At 36.4% G+C, this 19,765-nt stretch overlaps 1 protein-coding gene across 1 annotated transcript in view; it reads right to left on the bottom strand.

Annotated features, from left to right (window-relative positions):
* Positions 1-1,092: 1,092 nt before the first annotated feature.
* Positions 1,093-19,765, bottom strand: part of LOC136257464 (ankyrin repeat domain-containing protein 49-like) — a 138,172-nt gene continuing 119,499 nt past the window's right edge. Inside the window, exons 4-5 of the mRNA XM_066050685.1 lie at positions 1,968-2,066; positions 1,093-1,192 (exon numbers count right to left, since the gene is read on the bottom strand). Of these exons, the coding sequence (XP_065906757.1) occupies positions 1,142-1,192; positions 1,968-2,066 (150 nt within the window). The 3' untranslated portion in view covers positions 1,093-1,141. The remainder of the gene's footprint in view (positions 1,193-1,967; positions 2,067-19,765) is intronic.

Here is a 19,765-nt window from a genome sequence, read left to right on the forward strand (position 1 = left end):
GAAGCTGTATACGAAATTGTGTATGACCAATGACACATGGTGACAGTGAAGTTGGCTGAGTCTTACTCGAGGTCTTCCTCTGGTAGCAAACTCATCTCTACTTTGACTTCAATTAGCACGGCTGGAGCACCATTTGTGCATAATGTAAAGCAAATTCAGTGACATAATTTGGATTGTCATGGAACTCAGTTTCATGTTCCTTCACCCCGTTTGGTTCCCTAACCCTAGCACAAATTGTGGTCAAAAGTAGTCTAAAAACCAGATTTTTTGCTTATAATTTGTGTCATAATAATAAATTATTAGCTGCTTTTTATTTGCTTAATTTATTAGCCACAAGTACAATTAATAGGTCCAGTGCATCAAAAATGTAAATCTAACTAAATCATATGGCTGATAAATGACTGAATTAGATGTCATATAATATGATGCAATAAAGTATATTGCAAAAACTTTTGTTGAGTGTAGGATCTTTCATTATACTTGTGACTTTGTAGAAAAAAGTACTAACAGGTTATGATTAATCATTGTGACACAAATAACAGCCAAAGGTAATAGAAATGCAGTTTTTTACTGAGTGGATCAGCACTACACTGTGAAAAAGGTGGGGCATAATATGGTATTTCCAGTGGCTTATTGAATACAAATAAGCCTTAATATAAATCCTGTATTATACTCATCTTATACTTTGTATAATCCATACTATACCATTGCATATATGGTTTCAGTTTATTTACCACGTTACCTGAAATAGCTTATATCTAATATAATGCCCACACTATACCATCACATATGTGGTTTCAGTACGTTTAACACGTTAACTAAAGCCTTTCATGAGATTGTTAGTATACTACAGGTTATACCAAGCTTTTTTGTATTCAATAAGACACTGGAAATATCATCTTATATTCCTCATTTTTCACAGTGCTGTGGAGCCCCACCCACAATTTACTCAGACATATTTAATAATTCTACTGTATTTCCTTATAATATCTACAATTCAAGTATAGTAGGATCAGTAGTTACGTACCTTAATATGCAAGTTGGATTCTCCAGCATTACAAACACTTCCCAACTCCTGACATGTATACAAATGTCTATAGCATATTTAGGTCAGCTGCCAAAAGCAAACTCAACAAGTTTATCACAAATAATGTTGGTCTGATGGCCCATGAACAGTTGTAGGCCTTCCTTCCTATGTAATGATATGTAGTTAGACCCTGGAGTTACCAAAGGTCTGGATTGGAAACCAGTTAATATTCCTGGAGCCACCAATGATTATGATATTATAAAAAATATCACATACAACTAGTCAATGGCTAATCCATACGGGTCACATGGGTCACATGTCCCATTTCAAATATAAACACAATTTTATACAAGACCAAGATACTCTAGTAGAACAATTAATAGAACAGTCACCACAACACTATTAAGAATCCTACACAGTTTTTGCTGAGTATAAAAACTTGTAACTGTAGCCCCATGGGCACACTGAGCCTAGCCTGAGTCTGTTTGGTATTGATTTTGTACGTCTCATGTTCAACTTTGTGTGATTTAGATGTGGCTAAGATTTAGTTATTTGCACATAAACCAAAATTTCTACCCTGAAATGCATAAAATTAATACCTTTAGCTTCTGAGGAGGCCAAACACCTGCTCCATACTATGCCTACTAGTATGGTGCTTCCCCTTGCTAAGACTGGACAAGCTTTTGTAGGATTCAGATGTATACATGATTTTAACAATAAAATGTGGTTGTCCCAGTACAAAACTATTGGAGAGATCACATGTTCACCATATTTATATGTGATACTGAGATTCAGTTTAACATTAACCAATAATAGTGAGAACATTTAATTGTTGAGGAAATAGTAATAATAAACCAATAAAGGAGGTTGAATGAGAACTCTGTTTATTAATTACCAAATTCATCAAACTTTACCACTTTACAGTATACTAACAACTAACCTCATCCTGACAATTGATGTCTGCTCCACATTCATGTAGCATCCTGATCACATCAGGATGATTGCGATTTGCAGCAAAATGAAGGGGGGTCCAGTTACCCTATTAATGAAAAGAGACAACATGCAACAGTAATACGCCACATCACCATACTGCACAATATTATTATTATCATTTTAAAACATTTTGTGAAATTACCCACACATCATTGTATATTTTATCATTACCATAATTTTATGGATGTATTATGTACAAGAATTTCCTAGTGATGGTCAAAGATACAATTAACATTCATTACAATAGAATTGAAATTAATCAGTTTTAATAGTGGTGGTTTCTTTTACTATAATCCGTTAATCACATCAGTGATACAAGGAGCAGATAGGATACTAAAGGTGTAGTTCTATCAAGTAAATATTGTAAGGTGATCATGTGATCTTGTTAACATCACTTGTACTGGTACGGAGAATAGTTACTTGTGTGTTTATCACCGAATATTAATTGTAAATCAAGAAAGTGATAACCTGAATAACAAGTTGATGTTGTGCTACTTCTAAAAACCAGGCGCCATGCAGCTAGCTAACTCATCTGGAATAACTATAGACAGTATATACTACTATGAATTAACCAACTATGTATTACTACTTTACGATAGGGTAGTTTGGGTTGTGCAATAATATAATTAGCTATTTCTCGTATTTCGTAATTCATGAAATATTCGTAATTCGTTCAATTACGTTGCTATGCACTGCTAAGGAAGCGTTTGTTAAATAAACCGCTTTAACCAACATATTACGCACAAAACTATCTTCTAAACTGTTTTATAGTGTGACTAACGTGTTTTTCCCACAAATTCTCTCGACAAAGCCTCAAAGCTGCTCTTCATTTTCGTTCGCGTACATAAGGGATACGCCCCCTTTCAACTCGAAGCGATAGGTTATTCTTGGCAGTGTACGAGGCCTGCACCGTTGTTTTTCAGTTGCTAAATGCCTGAAAACCTCAAGGAGAAGGTAGTCTGAGGAAAGTCACCACACTCGTATTTCAGTCCGCCAAAAAGAAACCACCTCAGAGCAAAGTTCACCTGTGTAGAAGTTTAATACAGATTTCATTTCACTTTTACTTCTTACGTAAAAGCTGCTTTTATCGTTATTAAATGATTTTGCTCACGTGGGTGCGTACGGACAAACATAGGTAGATAGGTACACACACACACTTTTACGAAAACAATTTCAGTAAACCAGGCGCACGCCCACAGCCGGCCTTCGGCCGGCTGTGGGCGTGCGCCTGGTTAAACAAAAACTACTATACTGTAGCTAGTAGCAAAGTGTGGAACTTTTGCATACACAATATTAAAGCACATGTACATAGTATGGACCCACAGAATATGTCTGAAGAATTTCCAGAATAGCATGAGTTCTCATTTATCGGCATCATTTGCAATGACATATGAAGTTGTGGTTTGAACTATTCATTAGAGCAGTCTTCAGTCTCAAATTTTAATTATTGCCCATGCATGCTATAAGTGAAATCTCATGCTTATCATGTACCAATTATCAACATGAGGCACCTATGATAAGCACAGTGACTGACCAATTATCAGTAGACTGTGCAAATTCATGAGTAATAATACCTCTCTGGTGCCTCATTAGTTCTTCATGAAAATTTGTGAGATATACAGTTCTTGGATTTCACAGAAGATAAGGCCAACCATTCAAGAGATAATGAGGTTAGAGGAAAAAGGCATAGTGGTTTCCAATACAAAATTAAATTACTTTTGTGCAACATCATGGTTAACCAGCATAGCTTGTAGAGTAGTTTAGGAACAATAATCATTGAATGAAAATGATTATAAGAAAGGTTTTAAAGGGTATGATAGCCCACAGTGTTAGTGGATATAAACTGTAGTCTGTATACTTTATAGGTGCTGATAATTGGTATCTGTTGCTAATTGGTGACTTGGAATTTAATAGTTGCTAATCAGAAATAATTCTGAATGATTTTTAGAAATAATTTTACTTGCAGTGTAATATAAAAATCTCTTGGAGACACTTTTCAAGCGATGCTGCAATAAATTGTATTAAGAGATTGAGATACTCCTACAGAGAATTCACCTATACCCTAATAAGGTAGTCAACCAAAAATACATAACAGTATCTTGATATTTTAAGCTAGTCACTTGTAATGGCCTCTACAGTTGCAGAAGAAACCAGATTTATTCATCTGCATTTGAGGAATCACTCCAGGATATTTTAGGGAATAATTTTCAGGGATAAAATAGGTGAAGAAATAGTTAGAAACAATAATAGGAAGATTTAAAAGCATCTTTTATACAGAGATATAGAGTATAGTGTAGATCAGTTGATATTGTAAATGACAAAAGTTTGGTGAGTAATAGTGAATTCCCTTATACTTGTTGTTGCATTTGTTATGTGTAATATTTGATGAGATATAGTCCAGAGTTTTCTGCAGTAAAATAAAATAGAGCAGTAAAACCATAAATTTTCTAGATAGTAGAGAGTGGATCATTTGAAACCTTACCTAAAGGTCAATTATCCTAATTATGAATAATAATGACAGTTCAATTAAAGTACATTATGCATGAATAAGGATACTGTATTAAATGAATAAATGAATGTTTGTTTGAATTTATTGCATACAAAATACACTACCTGTCATTAACTATAATTATTTTATGAGAGGAAAGTCACAATTGTTTAGGCCTGAGTAAAATATGCTCAAAATTTTGCCCAAAATTCTTTCAGGAATTTCCCAAAATACTCACATACTATGCTCTTCAGTGTTTCCATTATGCTTGTTTTATACTCCTAGGTTAGCAATATTTTTGGAGCATTTATTCAGTGAATACTAGAGTATTCAGTGAATACTAGAGTATTCAGTGAATACTAGAGTATTCAGTGAATACTAGTCGAGTATTCAGTGAATACTAGAGTATTCAGTGAATACTAGAGTATTCACTACAAAGTGTTAGAGAGCTAAGGAGCTATGTGCAATCTCTATTGTAGTTTACAGTTTCCACTGCATGGCTGCTCTATTAGGGAGTATCAATCTATTTTTATGTTATTAATAGTTTAAAATGTGCACTTATATAAATATGCTAGCATTATGCTGGAATAGCACTCTAGCCTATTATACATTTATTGTTCTGACATATCTGATGCAGGCCTGTATATACTTGACAGAGACTATGCTAATATAAAGGGTACATCTGCTACATCATACAGTATTCATTAGGTATACAAACTAGCTTCAAAATGATCCAAAACACTTTTAACTAATGGTAATAAAGCAATTAACAAAACTTTATTTGATTGACTGACTGACTCAGTAATTAACTTACTCACATCACCTTCAGACATCACATCTCATTGCTAATATCACAGACTTGATATTGTTGCCATTTGACGTTAAAACATGCTTTTATGTCAACTGCAGTAGCTACGTATAATGCATGTCATATACTAACCTTTATTCTCCTTAGTGACCCATTTCTTTCCCTACTACCACATAGGTGTTGACTTTCTGGTAGTACATACACTGAGTAGTACATTCAAAATGAATAATTTTCATAGTCACTGGATTGATTACAGGGCTAGGACCTTCTTGACTAGCAGAACATATTGTAGCAAAAAATGAAGTGAAATGTGTTTATATCAGCTTTTAGTACTTGATACTTTTAGAGGTATCTTTTGACATAATATCTCTGGTGACATTCTTCTCTTTATATGGCATGTGTGGGTTCACTAGTCGCAAAATGTCGTAATTAAATAGTAAATGAAGAAATTTAAATAGGGAATTGAACATAGTGAATATAGTGTAATGAAACAATGGAGGTCCCATGAACCTGCAGTTACATTTGTGACCATCAGAACCATTTTTGCAAAATTCTACTTGGCACACTGTGTTTAAATATGTGTGCCAAGATTGTGCATGGTTTTACCACTTCAGTACACAGTGAAACAAGGCTCCAATCAATGCTTTGCCTGTTCATGGCGAGTAAGAATGTCTATGATACAGCAGAAATAAAGTCTACTATCAACATTTAGAATGTCCCTTTTGTTTATGTAAATGTAGCAACACAGAAAAGGAACTATACCTTGATGAATCTGCCTGTTTAAGCACATCTGTAATTTATTTTCATAAAGGCTGGTGTATGAAGCACTAAAATTCAAAGACTATTCGATGCGAATTGCTAAAACTTTAGCAGTCCACTCCTTTGTTATTATGGAAACACAGAATCAGTTAAGTGAATCGGAGGAATGTGAAATAATGGCGGGCCTCTGCTCAGCCGCTCACATTTTATCCTATGATTGAAGTATGAACCAAATGTGTAGTAGTACAATGTAGGTGCAGGCATTGGTAACCTCCCTTATTTCATTACTTTTTAGTTATATGAGCTACTAGAATTTAAAATTCCATTCTTCTTTGGAGTAAACTTGCTGTCAGAGTACAAAATACTCTAATATAACATACACACTGTGTACAGTAAACTAGAAATAGTTACCACTACTGTGCAGTGGATACATAAATAAATAACAAAATTTTACCTGTGGGATATCGATGGACTGAGTTATAAAAGTACATAGCATATAATTATGAGTTATAGCATATTATTTTGTAACTTTATATCCCCTTGGAAATAGTTTACACATTTAATATGCATGGTAGCAGAGTGCTGAGCTAACAGATGATTCTAAAGGGGGGCAGCAGGAACCCTGCTGAAAAATAAGTTTTGAAATATCTTTGGGAAGAGTTGCAGCATAGATTGGCATTGCTGTTTTTATAAAGTACAGTCTAAGCTGTTTTCAAGCCTTCAAATTGCAAAAATCCTGTAGCTTCTGTGGGTTACACCACCAGAATCCACTGAAATTATATTACAACAATAGTCATGCTGTGCCTTACTTGGTCCCCCTGTAGGTCAGATCTCGAAACTATCCAACAAAAAATGCACAGAGTAAATTATTGGAACTGGGCTGGGTAGTACAACTACAGTGTATTAGGATGCTTATACTGATTCCTGAAAAGTGCATATTAAGGGAGAACAAAGCCAAGGATGTGCCTTTATAAAGATCGAGATACTCTACTACAGCAGTCAGATGAATTCTAATAGAGTGGTCTAATTATTCTAATAGAAAATAACTAACTTGAATAAGTTAGCAGCTAAATCTTAAGTGTGAATATGTATAATTTGGGTCACTACAATATCTCACCAACCATAAATCATAATTGTGACCCAGTCTGGGAAAACTGGTATTATTGCCTATTTAAAAGTATCAAGAAATGCCGGTTTTAAGTATTTAGTGTGTTGTAGCTCACTAATGATTGAAGCTATGTGTATCAAATTTTTACACATTTTACACCAATTCCTTACCTTCCAGAGCATCCACTGTGCAAGTAGCCAACAACCAATAGTTTTTGAACCAAGGTTCACTGTATCAGGCGAGTTCCAAAAGGGGAGGAAGGCGGGAGCCCAGATAGAGGGCAAGAGGCTGTTCAAAAAATTTTAAAAAGAAGGTGTAGGGATGAACTAGACCAAGTTATGGGCCATTCAGGTCTCAGAACTGGCTAAAATATAAACAATTATAAGGAAATTCACAGCAGAAGTATTTATTCAACACCACGGAGCTGTACAGCCATATACAGCCATCCCCAGGCTGGCCAGAGCTCCATTAAGGCCCCACACCGCACATACAAATCACCACTAAGTTTGAGAAAAGCAGCCAGCTAAACCAGACCACTCTAAAGCCACACACCACACGTACTGTATAGATCGCCACTGGGCTTGAGAAAAGCAGCCAGCAAAACTAGACCACTCAAGTCTAGCTGATTTTGATTGTGAAATTAGATAGTTTATTCATGTAGCTTTGTGTTCTGGGTGAAAAATCGAATCAGCTGACATGGGCGATACTACCGGTTTTCTCAGACTGGGTCACAATTGACATCGATTATTTGAAGGAACAAAGCATGTATTGAAAATAGCTTATACCACCCATGAAATCATGAATGTAGTAAAGTGAAGCATTTTAATGTTCAAAATCTGTCAGTGGCTGGGAGCTGTGCCTGCACCTATTTAACTCACTACCAAATCTGAAAACCACCTTGGATACACCCCTGACAGTGGTGTCACATGTTAGTACTATCTAATCCAAAACAGCCAAGCTGTAAAAAAAGTGTGCGGCCCTCAGAAAGGCTATGGTGAAAATAGATGTGAAATCCAAGGTGACGGCCAAGAAATGGCTGTGATAGTAGGTTAATGGTAAAAAATTTAATAATGACAATTCAGGTAAATTTTGTGAAGCGGCACAAAAATTCACCTGAATTGTCGTTATTAAAATTTTTACCATTAACCTACCATCACAGCCATTTCTTGGCCGCCACCTTGGATTTCACATCTTTTTTCACCATAGCCTTTCTGAGGGCCGCACACTTTTTTTACAGCTTGGCTGTTTTGGATTAGATTTCATTTCTTTTTGTATTTGTATACCCCAAAGCCGGCCTATGGCCAGCTTTGGGACTTTTTTAACCTATGTTTTTTTTCTTTACTACAGGAAGACGAAAAGATGAAGTAGATGTACTTTAAATATTTTATCAGTAAATGTACAAATTATATATATAATACATATGTGATCGGATTTGCGAAAAGGGGTCTTCCACACACATCCAATTTGCCAACTTTGACAATTGATAACTTCAGATTGGAAAGAGCTATTGCCTTGAAATTTGGACAGTGGTGATTTCTTTGCAGCTGAACTCTCTACATGATAGTTTCTTTGTAGCTGAACTCTCTACAAGGTAATTTCTTCTAGCTGATCTCTCTACAGGGAGATTTTTTGTAGCTGAACTATCTACATGGTAACTTCTTCTAGCTGATCTCTCTACAGGGTGATTTGTTTGTAGCTGAATTCTTTACAGGTGATTTGTTTGCAGCTGAGCTCTTTACAGAATGGTTTCTTTGTAGCTGAACTCTCTACAAAGCAACTTCTTCTAACTGATCTTTCTACAGGGTGATTTGTTTGTAGCTGAACTATCTACAAAGTAACTTCTTCTAGCTGATCTCTCTACAGGGAGATTTGTTTGTAGCTGAACTCTCTACAGGTGATTTGTATGTAGCTGAATTCTGTACAGGTGATTTGTTTGTAGCTGAATTCTGTACAGGTGGTTTCTTTGTAGCTGAACTCTCTACAAGGTAACTTCTTCTAGCTGATCTCTCTACAGGTTGATTTGTTTGTAGCTGAACGATCTACAAGGTAACTTCTTTTAGCTGATCTCTCTACAGGGAGATTTTTTTGTAGCTGAACTCTCTACAGGTGATTTGTTTGAAGCTGAACTCTCTAAATGATGGTTTCTTTGTAGCTGAACTCTCTACAAGTTAACTTCTTCTAGCTGATCTCTCTACATGGTGATTTGTTTGTAGCTGAATTCTGTATAGGTGATTTGTTTGCAGCTGAGCTCTTTAAATAATGGTTTCTTTGTAGCTGAACTCTCTCAAGGTAACTTCTTCTAGCTGATGTCTTTACAGGGTCACTAGTTTGTAGCTGAATTCTCTACATGGTGGTTTCTTTGTAACTGAACTCTCTACAAGGTAACTTTTTCTAGCTCATCTTTCTACAGGGATGATTTATTTGTAGCTGAACTCTCTACAAGGTAACTTCTTCTAGCTGATCTCTCTACAGGTAGATTTGTTTGTAGCTGAACTCTCTACATGATGGTTTCTTTGTAATTGAACTCTCTCAAGGTAACTTCTTCTAGCTGATGTCTTTACAGGGTCACTAGTTTGTAGCTGAATTCTCTACATGGTGGTTTCTTTGTAACTGAACTCTCTACAAGGTAACTTTTTCTAGCTCATCTTTCTACAGGGTGATTTATTTGTAGCTGAATTCTGTACAGGTGGTTTGTTTGCAGCTGAGCTCTTTAAAGAATGGTGTCTTTGTAGCTGAACTTTCTACAAGGTAACTTCTTCTAGCTGATGTCTTGACAAGGTCACTAGTTTGTAGCTGAGCTCTCTACATGGTGGTTTTTTTGTAACTGAACTCTCTACAAGGTGACCTCTTCTAGCTGATCTTTCTACAGGGTGATTTATTTGAAGCTGAACTCTCTACAAGGTAACTTCTTCTAGCTGATCTCTCTACAGGGAGATTTGTTTGTAGCTGAACTCTCTATAAGGTGATTTGTTTGTAGTTGATCTCTCTGCAGGTTGATTTGTTTTAGCTGAACTCTCTACAGGCTGATTTGTTTGTAGCCGATCTCTCTACAGGGTAATTTGTTTGTAGCTGAACTCTCTACAAGTTGATTTGTGTGTAGCTGATCTCTCTGCAGGTTGATTTGTTTGTAGCCGATCTCTCTACAGGGCAATTTGTTTGTAGCTGATCTCTCTACAGGGTGATTTTTTTGTAGCTGACCTCTCTTCAGGGTGATTTGTTTCTAGCTGATCTCTCTACAGGGTGATTTTTTGTAGCTGACCTCTCTTCAGGGTGATTTGTTTCTAGCTGATTGCTCTACAGGTTGATTTGTTTTTAGATGAACTCTCTACAGGGTAATTTGCTTGTAGCTGAACTCCTTACTTTGTGTCTAGTTTGTAGCTGATCTCTCTACAGGGTGATTTGTTTGTAGCTGAACTCCTTACATTGTGTGTAGTTTCTAGCTGATCTTTCTACAGGGTGATTTGTTTGTAGCTGATCTGTCTACAAGTTGATTTGTGTGTATATAGATGATCTCTCTGCAGGTTGATTTGTTTGTAGCCGATTTCTCTACAGGTAATCTGTTTGTAGCTGAACTCTCTATAAGGTGATTTGTTTGTAGCTGATCTCTCTGCAGGTTGATTTGTTTTAGCTGAACTCTCTACAGGGTGATTGCTTGTAGCTGAACTCCTTACATTGTGTCTAGTTTCTAGCTGATGTCTCTACAGGGTGATTTTTTGTAGCTGAACTCTCTTCAGGGTGATTTGTTTCTAGCTGATCTCTCTACAGGTAGATTTGTGTTGATTTGTTCATTGCTGATCGCTCTAAAGGTAATTGATTTGTTGCAGTTGAACACCCTGCAAAGTGTTTTGTTTGTAGTTGATCACTCTAAAGGGTAATTTGTTTGTAGCTGAACTCTCTCCACAGTGACTTGTGTGTAGCAGAATTCTGTGTAACTGAATTCTCTAGAGAGTGACTTAATTGTAGCTGAATTCTCTACACAGTGCATGACTTGTTTATAGCTGAACTTTCTTCAGTGTGACTTGTAATGTTCTGAATCTCTATAGTGGTATATTTGCTTAACTCTCCACATGGTGACTGTCTTCTTGCTGAACTGTCTATAAGATTAACTGTTTGCAGCTGAACTCCCTACAGAATAACTTGTGATGTAATAAAATTCTATAATGGAGTAAATAAATTAGCCAAATGCTCTATTAGGGTGACTGTTCTATTAGAGTATCTCGATCTCGCATTTGCTACACGGAGGTGGCTTTCGAATCATAACTCAGTGGTTTGTAATCCGATTCTTCTGTACTACTGCAAGGACTTTCTATGAAGATTATTCCAGCTATACACCGATTTTCAGCTCATTGCTCTAAGCGGTTTGCCTAGTAGGTGTGAAAACTAATACTTTATATTCATAAAAATCGATCGCGTAATTGTGACACAGGTTGGATTTTGTGTCATATCTCCGTGGTCTTTATCTAGATTCCTTTCAAACCACCAAAAGGCACTCCTACGATGGTTACTCCATCTACATAGCAATTTTCAACTCATTCCATGAAGCGGTTTACCCTGTAGGCGTGACAACAAATCGATCTTGTTTTACGCGAATAATCGGTCATAACTCCTGAACCATTCATCGGATTTGTACCAAAGTTGATGCTAGGATTCGCCTTTGGACTCCTTTTCTGTGTGCCAAATTTCAAGGCGATCGGAGTACGCGTTTGCTTGTTATAGCAATTTTTGCAAGTGTGCGAAAAGACGAAGAAGAAGAAAAAAAAAAAACGAAGAAAAAAAACGAAACTTTGGCAGCTCGTATCTCGGAAATGGCTGGAGCGATTTCCTTCAAATTTGGAATGTAGACTCCCTTGGCTGGCGGGCAACTGTGTAGCAAATTTGGTTGCAATCAGATAAGTGATTACCGAGATATAAAGGTGTGAAAATGACGTTTTCATTCTTCCTGTCAATATACTCACGATGTGGCGCGCCGGCTTCTTGGGCCGCACGACACACTACCGTGTGTCTTGATACACCCTGTACCAAGGCAGTAACCAAGCACACTTTGCTAGACAAACAGTCTCATTGTGCCATAGACCATCAAAGAGTGATATAGGCATCAGGATAGTATGTCTCTAAAAGACTATAAACAGATATTTTTGCTTCCATGAACTTTTATTCAATGGTGATGCCGCAAATATGTTTTACTGTAATCGATAACTATAATATTCAGCATAAAATAACTCTGTCATATTGCTTTACAATCTGAGAAATATTTACAACTTTGCACTGCCATGCCCCATTGTAGAAAAATTAAAAAGGTTATAATTGATTGGGTAAAGAATCATCCATTTTCAGAATTTTTGCAAGATTACAGAGAGTATGCTAGGATTACTTTAAAACAGCTGAGAAGACACTTGCATGCAGAATTTGTGGTTTGTTTGAGTTATGCTTCCTTAGCAGTGCAGTGCTCATCATAAACATGACCAGTTTTAGCTGAGTGATGGTAAAGTGGGTAAAGTGATTTCTGGCATGTTTACTTTTCAGGAGAAAAACCAGGGGAAAGAGGACTTTACTGCAAAGGAGGAACATGCAGGGGAAGTCCTTAAGCTCATGCAGCAAGCATTACTGGAGGAACGAACTACAGTAAACTCTCAAGGAGTCACACAAGGAAATTGTATGATTAAATACTGAGTTAGTACAGCAACAACAAGTGGCAGTTAGAAGCCCAGAGGATAATTAAAGCCCAGAGTATTAGAATGGCTAAAGGGAGTAAAGATCAGCAGAATTTGATGACCTCACAAATATAAGCCATTAGAGAGGAGTTCAAACAAGGGAAGGAGAAGATAAGGTAGTTATGGCAAATAAACTCTCAATAACTTGTATCTCATGACAATTCTATGTTAGATAATCTGGTATTACCTAAAAAATAATGCAACCTAGATCAGAAGTGGAAGTTGGTAATGAGCCACAATCACATGGAGGTGTTAATTACTCATTTCAGTTAACTGCTCAGATGGTATTACCAGTGAGGTCCATAACAAATACAGCAGGACAGTTTCATAGTGCTAACCGGCCTATATACAATGACAAAAACCTCAGGAATAACAGGGGTAACAAGCTAATTCTTTGATTGTTAACAAGTCCGTCAGGCCTACAGGTGCACCAAAATTGATGCCACCTTCAAGTCTATCAACACCAGTGTAACGACTTATCTACAAATGGGCAAGTACCACACATTGATGAATGTATTGCAGAGAATAATTGTACTAATGTGGATGATTGACTGCCAATACTTGAATGAGCTACTACATGGAATGGATGGTCACAAGAGGAGACAATGATGCAGCTATATAGTTAGACATCTGAGAGGCCGGGCCTCAAATTCAAAACAAATTCTGAAGACAGAACTACCTATCAGACCACCATCAAAGTCTTAAGTGAATGACTAGACACATGTAATCACATCTTAGTAGCATTAAATGTTTGTTATGATACATAGTCAGAAATCAACTGAGATTATGTTTGATTTTATAAGACACATAAATGAAGTATTTCAGACAGCATTTGGGCATGAGAAATTATCTATTGAGACAAGAGACATGTTACTATATGGCTAACTACAAGAAGGTTTGTTGATCACCAACAGTATCTAGAGCCCAGAAATAAGGAGAATTTTGTATAGCAGCTAGAAAAGAGAGGAGATTAGCAGAGCTGAAGAAGAAACAACAAATACCTTAAGACTGAGAAGCAGCTGGGATCACAATACAAGCCAAGAAAGCAATTTTAAGTCTCGAGGTAAGACTAGATATTCAAGCTAACAGAAAAGCTATAGATGTCATTTGTGCAACAGTCCCAGTCATTTAGCCAAAGATTGTAGAACACAGAAGAGTGAGAGTCAAAACAGAAAGACACCTCAAGATGTAGATAAGATGAAGATCATTGTCCCAAAGCCCAATTCCAGTAACAAAGTAAAGAGTCCTGCTGTGTAGAAGTCAAGCTAGAAGGAGTCCCTGTAACACAATTGATAGATACGGGTTCAGGAATAAAAATTGCTTGAGGTGATTTGTTCTTCACATAATAATTGTAATGGTTGAAAAGGATGGATTGGAAGCTAGACAGTTCAAACCACTGGACCGCAAAGTATGTAGCTATGATCAGAACCCCATCTAATTGGATGAACATATATGACCCAACTGTTGAAAATCATCCTTTTCTGCAAATAAAGTTATAGTAAAACTTATTCGAAAGTTTAAGAAATTTTTAACACTTTTTATTTGCACATTTGGATAAGGTAATTAGGCCTGAGTCAAATATGTTCAAAAATTTTTCCCAAAATTCTTTCAAGAATTTCCCAAAATTGTGTTCTTCACTGTTACCAATATGTTTGCATTATGCTCTTAGATTAGCAACATTTCTTACAATTCTCTTGGAACATTTAGCTGTGAATGCACCATTAGAATATTTCACTACAATTAAAGTGACTGTTCTATTAGAGAATATCAATCTAAAGAGCTCCTATGTACAATGCATTATTAAGAGTGTTCCTTTGCATTTTGCAGTTTTTACAGACTGCTCTATTAGGAAGTATCCATCTATTTTCATGAAATTAAGCTCCATAGTTTGAAATATCTACCTATGTATGCCAAGAAGAAGCTAAGCAGTTAGAAAAAATGCAGAGACTTTGAGTGATTCAGTGGTCTTAGAGTCAAGTTTTTTTTAGGAAACATGGTGGTTCTCCAAGGTTCTCTGAACACTACAGAGCACTTAATTGAGTGACAAAACTAGATTTATTTTCTTTGTGTCACGTCAACAGCCAGAAAAAGACTGCATCCATCATCTATCAAGGATTATTTGAATTTAGAGTAATGCCGTATGGTACAATGAATGTGCCAGCAGTTTTCAGGTGGCTCATGTGGAGAGTTATAGCAGGACCCCTACTGTAGCTTCAGACCTCCCTCCTTGTAGTCAAACTTAAATAAGAAATAACTCATTGTCTTAGTACACAAACAATTGGAATTTTCAACTAGAGTAGGGACCTTAGCACATTGATAAAAGTACTGAAACAAGCTGAAGTATTGCACAACAGTAAAACAATAAAAAGCGTTATATCCCTACTGTGTTACTTCTTATGGTATCTTGAGCACAGTAGGGATATACTGTATGCATAACACTTTTTATTGTTTTACTGTGATTTATATCGTGCACTACTCCAGCTTGTTTCAGTACTTTTTATAGATGTGCTGTAGTTGACAACTCCAATATTTTGTGTGCTTTTCTGTAAACTTTTTTTTGTTATTATGACTGTTGAACCTGCATCAAAAGAAATGGTGCTGTGCACCCCAGCTACCAATTACTGTCTAAAAGTGAAGTATCAATTATGATTTGTTGTCAGCTATGTTCAACCTATTACACAGCATTATGAATTAAGAACTGTTTGAAAAACATCTCTGCAATCAAAGTAGTCACTATAAAATGTACGGATGATTTCTGTTACAAAAAGAAGTCATCATGTGCTACTGCCAAATTTACACCTTTCACTGACAGCTAAGATGAATAGGACACAAAGGAGGACACTAGTATGTCAATGAAGAATGCATTGTATGTACTGCAGTAAGCCAAAAGGCACCTCTCGGGATATAAAGCAACATCGAACAGTGAAAAAATCAAGGTGACCAGTTATTGATTTACACTTGTCTGGAGGCATCAGTCAGTCTTACAGTCAGGCAGTCAGTCAGTCAGTACAAAATTTAGTTTATTAAAAATTCCATAGCAACTTGTTGAAAGCATTTAGGATAATCTGAAAGCTTGCTTGAGCTCAGTATTACCTACCTCATCGTAGTCAGGAAAAATTGAGGCTGGTTTTTGGGTGACGTGGGCTACACCTACACCTTTGTGGTCCCTACTACAGTGGAACCTCTCTTATCCGGGCAGTCTGGTACATACTACTGTCCGTATCTCAGAAATATCCGTAACTAAGAATACAGTGTACCATACTATTATATATATGCTAAAAGTGACCAACTAAAATCCAAGTAATGTTGTTATTACTATCAGTTAGATAGTGCTATGCAGTTTAGTATATAGGCAGAGGGGAAGTCACTACAGAGCATTCATGGTCACTCCCCTTGACTGTAAAATGTATTATCACCTAGCAACCAAGTGGCAGTTATTACTAGTAGAATAAACAAGCCACCAAACAGGTAAACAGCAATCTTTTGGCTCCCTCCTTGTGCTTTCATCTAAACCAAACTTCTCTATGGTCAATAAACTACAAGCCACGTGACCAATTTTGGCTGTCCAGACAATGGAGGTGCCAGGATAATAAAGGTCTGGATAAGGGAGGTTCCACTGTATACAGGTCTATCATACTATATTATATCTCTTTCAATGACACAGTACTACAACCACAACGTAAACAATTAAAGTTCAACATTTTATACCAAAGTTCAGTTATGACCTTATGACCTTAGTGATACACTGTTTATTATTCCAGGATCATTGTTTGTTGTTAGTCAGAGTAAAAATCAGGTGACAATCAAATTTCTGCAGTAACTAATTAATTGCTTCCATAGCTATAAATCAACCACATGGACACCTTGATTTTAGAACAGTAGCACAACATCCTAAATGATTGATGTACTAACTGACTAACCCCTTCACATCACCTTCAGACATTACAACTCAATAATGGCTAATGTAAAGACTTGATTCCATCGCAATTTGACAGTTGGACCAAAGACATGCCTTTAGCCTACTGCAGCAGCTATAATGCATGTCATGGACTTATGTTTGTCCTCCTTAGTGACTCTCTACTATCACGTAGGTGTTGAGTCTCTGGTAGAGCACCCATGACTTCTTAAGTTGACCACTACATTTAAATTGGTACTATTCAGCCATTGGTTGCAGACAAGCTTCTTACACTGTTCTTTGTTTACAACACTTTGGCTGGAAATGAAGCAAAAAAGCCACATTATCTATTTTCAATTCTGGGATCATTTAAACAAGATATGAGTCTTTCCTTTTGCATGGGCTTACCATTATTAAAGCAATAGAGGTTGGAAGTACCTGCTGCTAAATTTGTGATCAGCTGAGTGAAAATCCACCATAGTGTAAGATATGCAAGCTATATAAAACATTAAACATGTTTCATCACAGACTTCTGTCATGGACTGTGGCAATTTATATGACCTACATATTTGAAACTAATTTGTATGACTTAAGTATTTACTTCTGATTTGGAACAAATTTGGTATAAGAGTAGAGCTACACTAGATGCAAACAAAATACTCTAATATAACATACACTGTGTTACAGTACAGTAAACTAGAAGTACTTAACACTACTGTGTAATGGATACAAAACTATGAATAACAAAATACTAATAATGAGATGAGCTTTGGCTGAGTTATAACCACACATAGCTTATAATTTCTTGTTTATTGTATTTATTTCACAAAACGTTTGTGTGTTGAACTACTCTATCATAATACCTCTGGAAATAGTTTACATATCTAGTTGAGCCACCTTAACACTAAAAATGATAGCCGGTGTAATTAATCAGAGTACAGAGATAAAATCAGTTAACACCAACTGAAGGATGATGAAACTGTAGTGATTTCTTTAATGAAAAGTGTCAACAGCAGCTGCTCATAGAGTAACAAGTTCAGTTATAGTGGACCATACAGAACAAATAGAACATCAACAAACAAATATTCCTTAAAACAAACTACTAAGCTTGTACCAATATATAACTAAGGCCTTGCATGATTAATTGGACAGGTTCTTTGCGGTCAATCCGGTCATGCAGAACAAACTCTAGACTAATATATAAAACACTTAGAACAGCCATATAACTCCATCAGACTACTGGCCACATGAGCTACTACAAGTAATGATAATACTCACTCCTAGAAGTCAAAACTTAGATAAATTAGCTAATTTACTGGTGAATAAAGTACATCGAGAGCCCATGATATTATTTATGGGAGATAATGAACTCTTGAGTACAGTGGTGCTGCATGATTAGTGCTATACTAAGCACATCTTGCTAGATAGATAGTTTCACTATAACTATTTTCAAAATGATTGCCATAGACCATAAGGATTGATACAGCCATCAGAATAACATGTCTTTGAAAAACTACAGAGATATATTCCATGACATTAATCGAAAGCTGAAGCCACAAAGTTTAATATGTTTTTTCTGTAACTGATGGCTATTATTATTTGACATAAATGACTCAGTCATAATGTAAAAAATATCTAATCAAAAACAGCCAAGCTGTAAAAAAAGGAGTGCGGCCCTTGAAAAGGCTATGGTGAAAAAAGATGTGAAATCCAAGGTGGCGGCCAAGAAATGGCTGTGATGGTAGGTTAATGGTAAAAATTTTAATAACGACAATTCAGGTGAATTTTGTGCCAAGACCAAGTGGCACCAAATTCACCTGAATTGTCGTTATTAAAATTTTTACCATTAACCTACCATCACAGCCATTTCTTGGCCGCCACCTTGGATTTCACATCTTTTTTCACCATAGCCTTTTCAAGGGCTGCACTCCTTTTTTTACAGCTTGGCTGTTTTTGATTAGATTTCACTTCTTTTTGTATTTGTATACCCCAAAGCCGGCCTATGGCCAGCTTTGGGGCTTTTTAACCTATATTTTTTCTTTACCACAGGAAAAAGAAAAAGATGAAGCAGATTTTATAAATACTTTAATTCATTCTGATTTTATCAGTAAATGTACAAATTATATATATAATGCATATATTTATTACATGTCAATTAATCCCCACAGGATAATTTGCAGCTGATCTCTCTACTGGGTGACTTGAAATGTAGCTGAACTCGCTATAGGGTAATTTGCTTGTACGTAGATGAACTCTTTACAGGATTCTCTCTACAGGGTGACTTGACTCTAGCTGAACTCTCTGCAGGGTTATCTGTTTGTAGTTGAATTCTCTACAGGGTGATTTGTTTGCAGCTGAACTCTCTACAAGGTAACTTCTTCTAGCTGATCTGTCTACAGGGTGACTTGTTTCTAGCTGGTCTCGCTACAGGGCAATTTGTTTGTAGCTGAATTCTCTACAGGGTGATTTGTTTGCAGCTGAACTCTCTACATGGTGGTTGCTTTGTAGCTGAACTCTCTAAAAGGTGACTTCTTCTAGCTGAACTCTCTATAGGGTGATCTTTTCATAGCTGAACTCTCTACAGGATGATTTGTTTGTAACTGAACTCTCTACATGATGATTTCTTTGTAGCTGAACTCTCTAAATAATGATTTGTCTGTAGCTGAACTCCCTACAAGGTAACTTCTTCTAGCTGATCTTTCTAAGGGCGATTTGTTTGTAGCTGAACTCTCCACATGGTAGTTTCTTTGTAGCTAGGGATGCGCCGATTTTGCCGGCAAAATTTTTGGAAAAATACGTTGGTAAAAGCAAAGAGCAAAATGCTGGAAAAATAGGTGGAGAATTGGGAAAATGGGAACCAAGGAATGGCAACTTTGCACATTTTATATGGTAAAGATCGAGATATTCTAATAGAACAATCACGCATAGTATTAGGACAACATATGCTCATAGGAAATGGTGACTAAAGATCGAGAT

Source organism: Dysidea avara, chromosome 6 (genome assembly GCF_963678975.1).
Source record: "Dysidea avara chromosome 6, odDysAvar1.4, whole genome shotgun sequence".
Lineage (NCBI taxonomy): Eukaryota > Metazoa > Porifera > Demospongiae > Dictyoceratida > Dysideidae > Dysidea > Dysidea avara.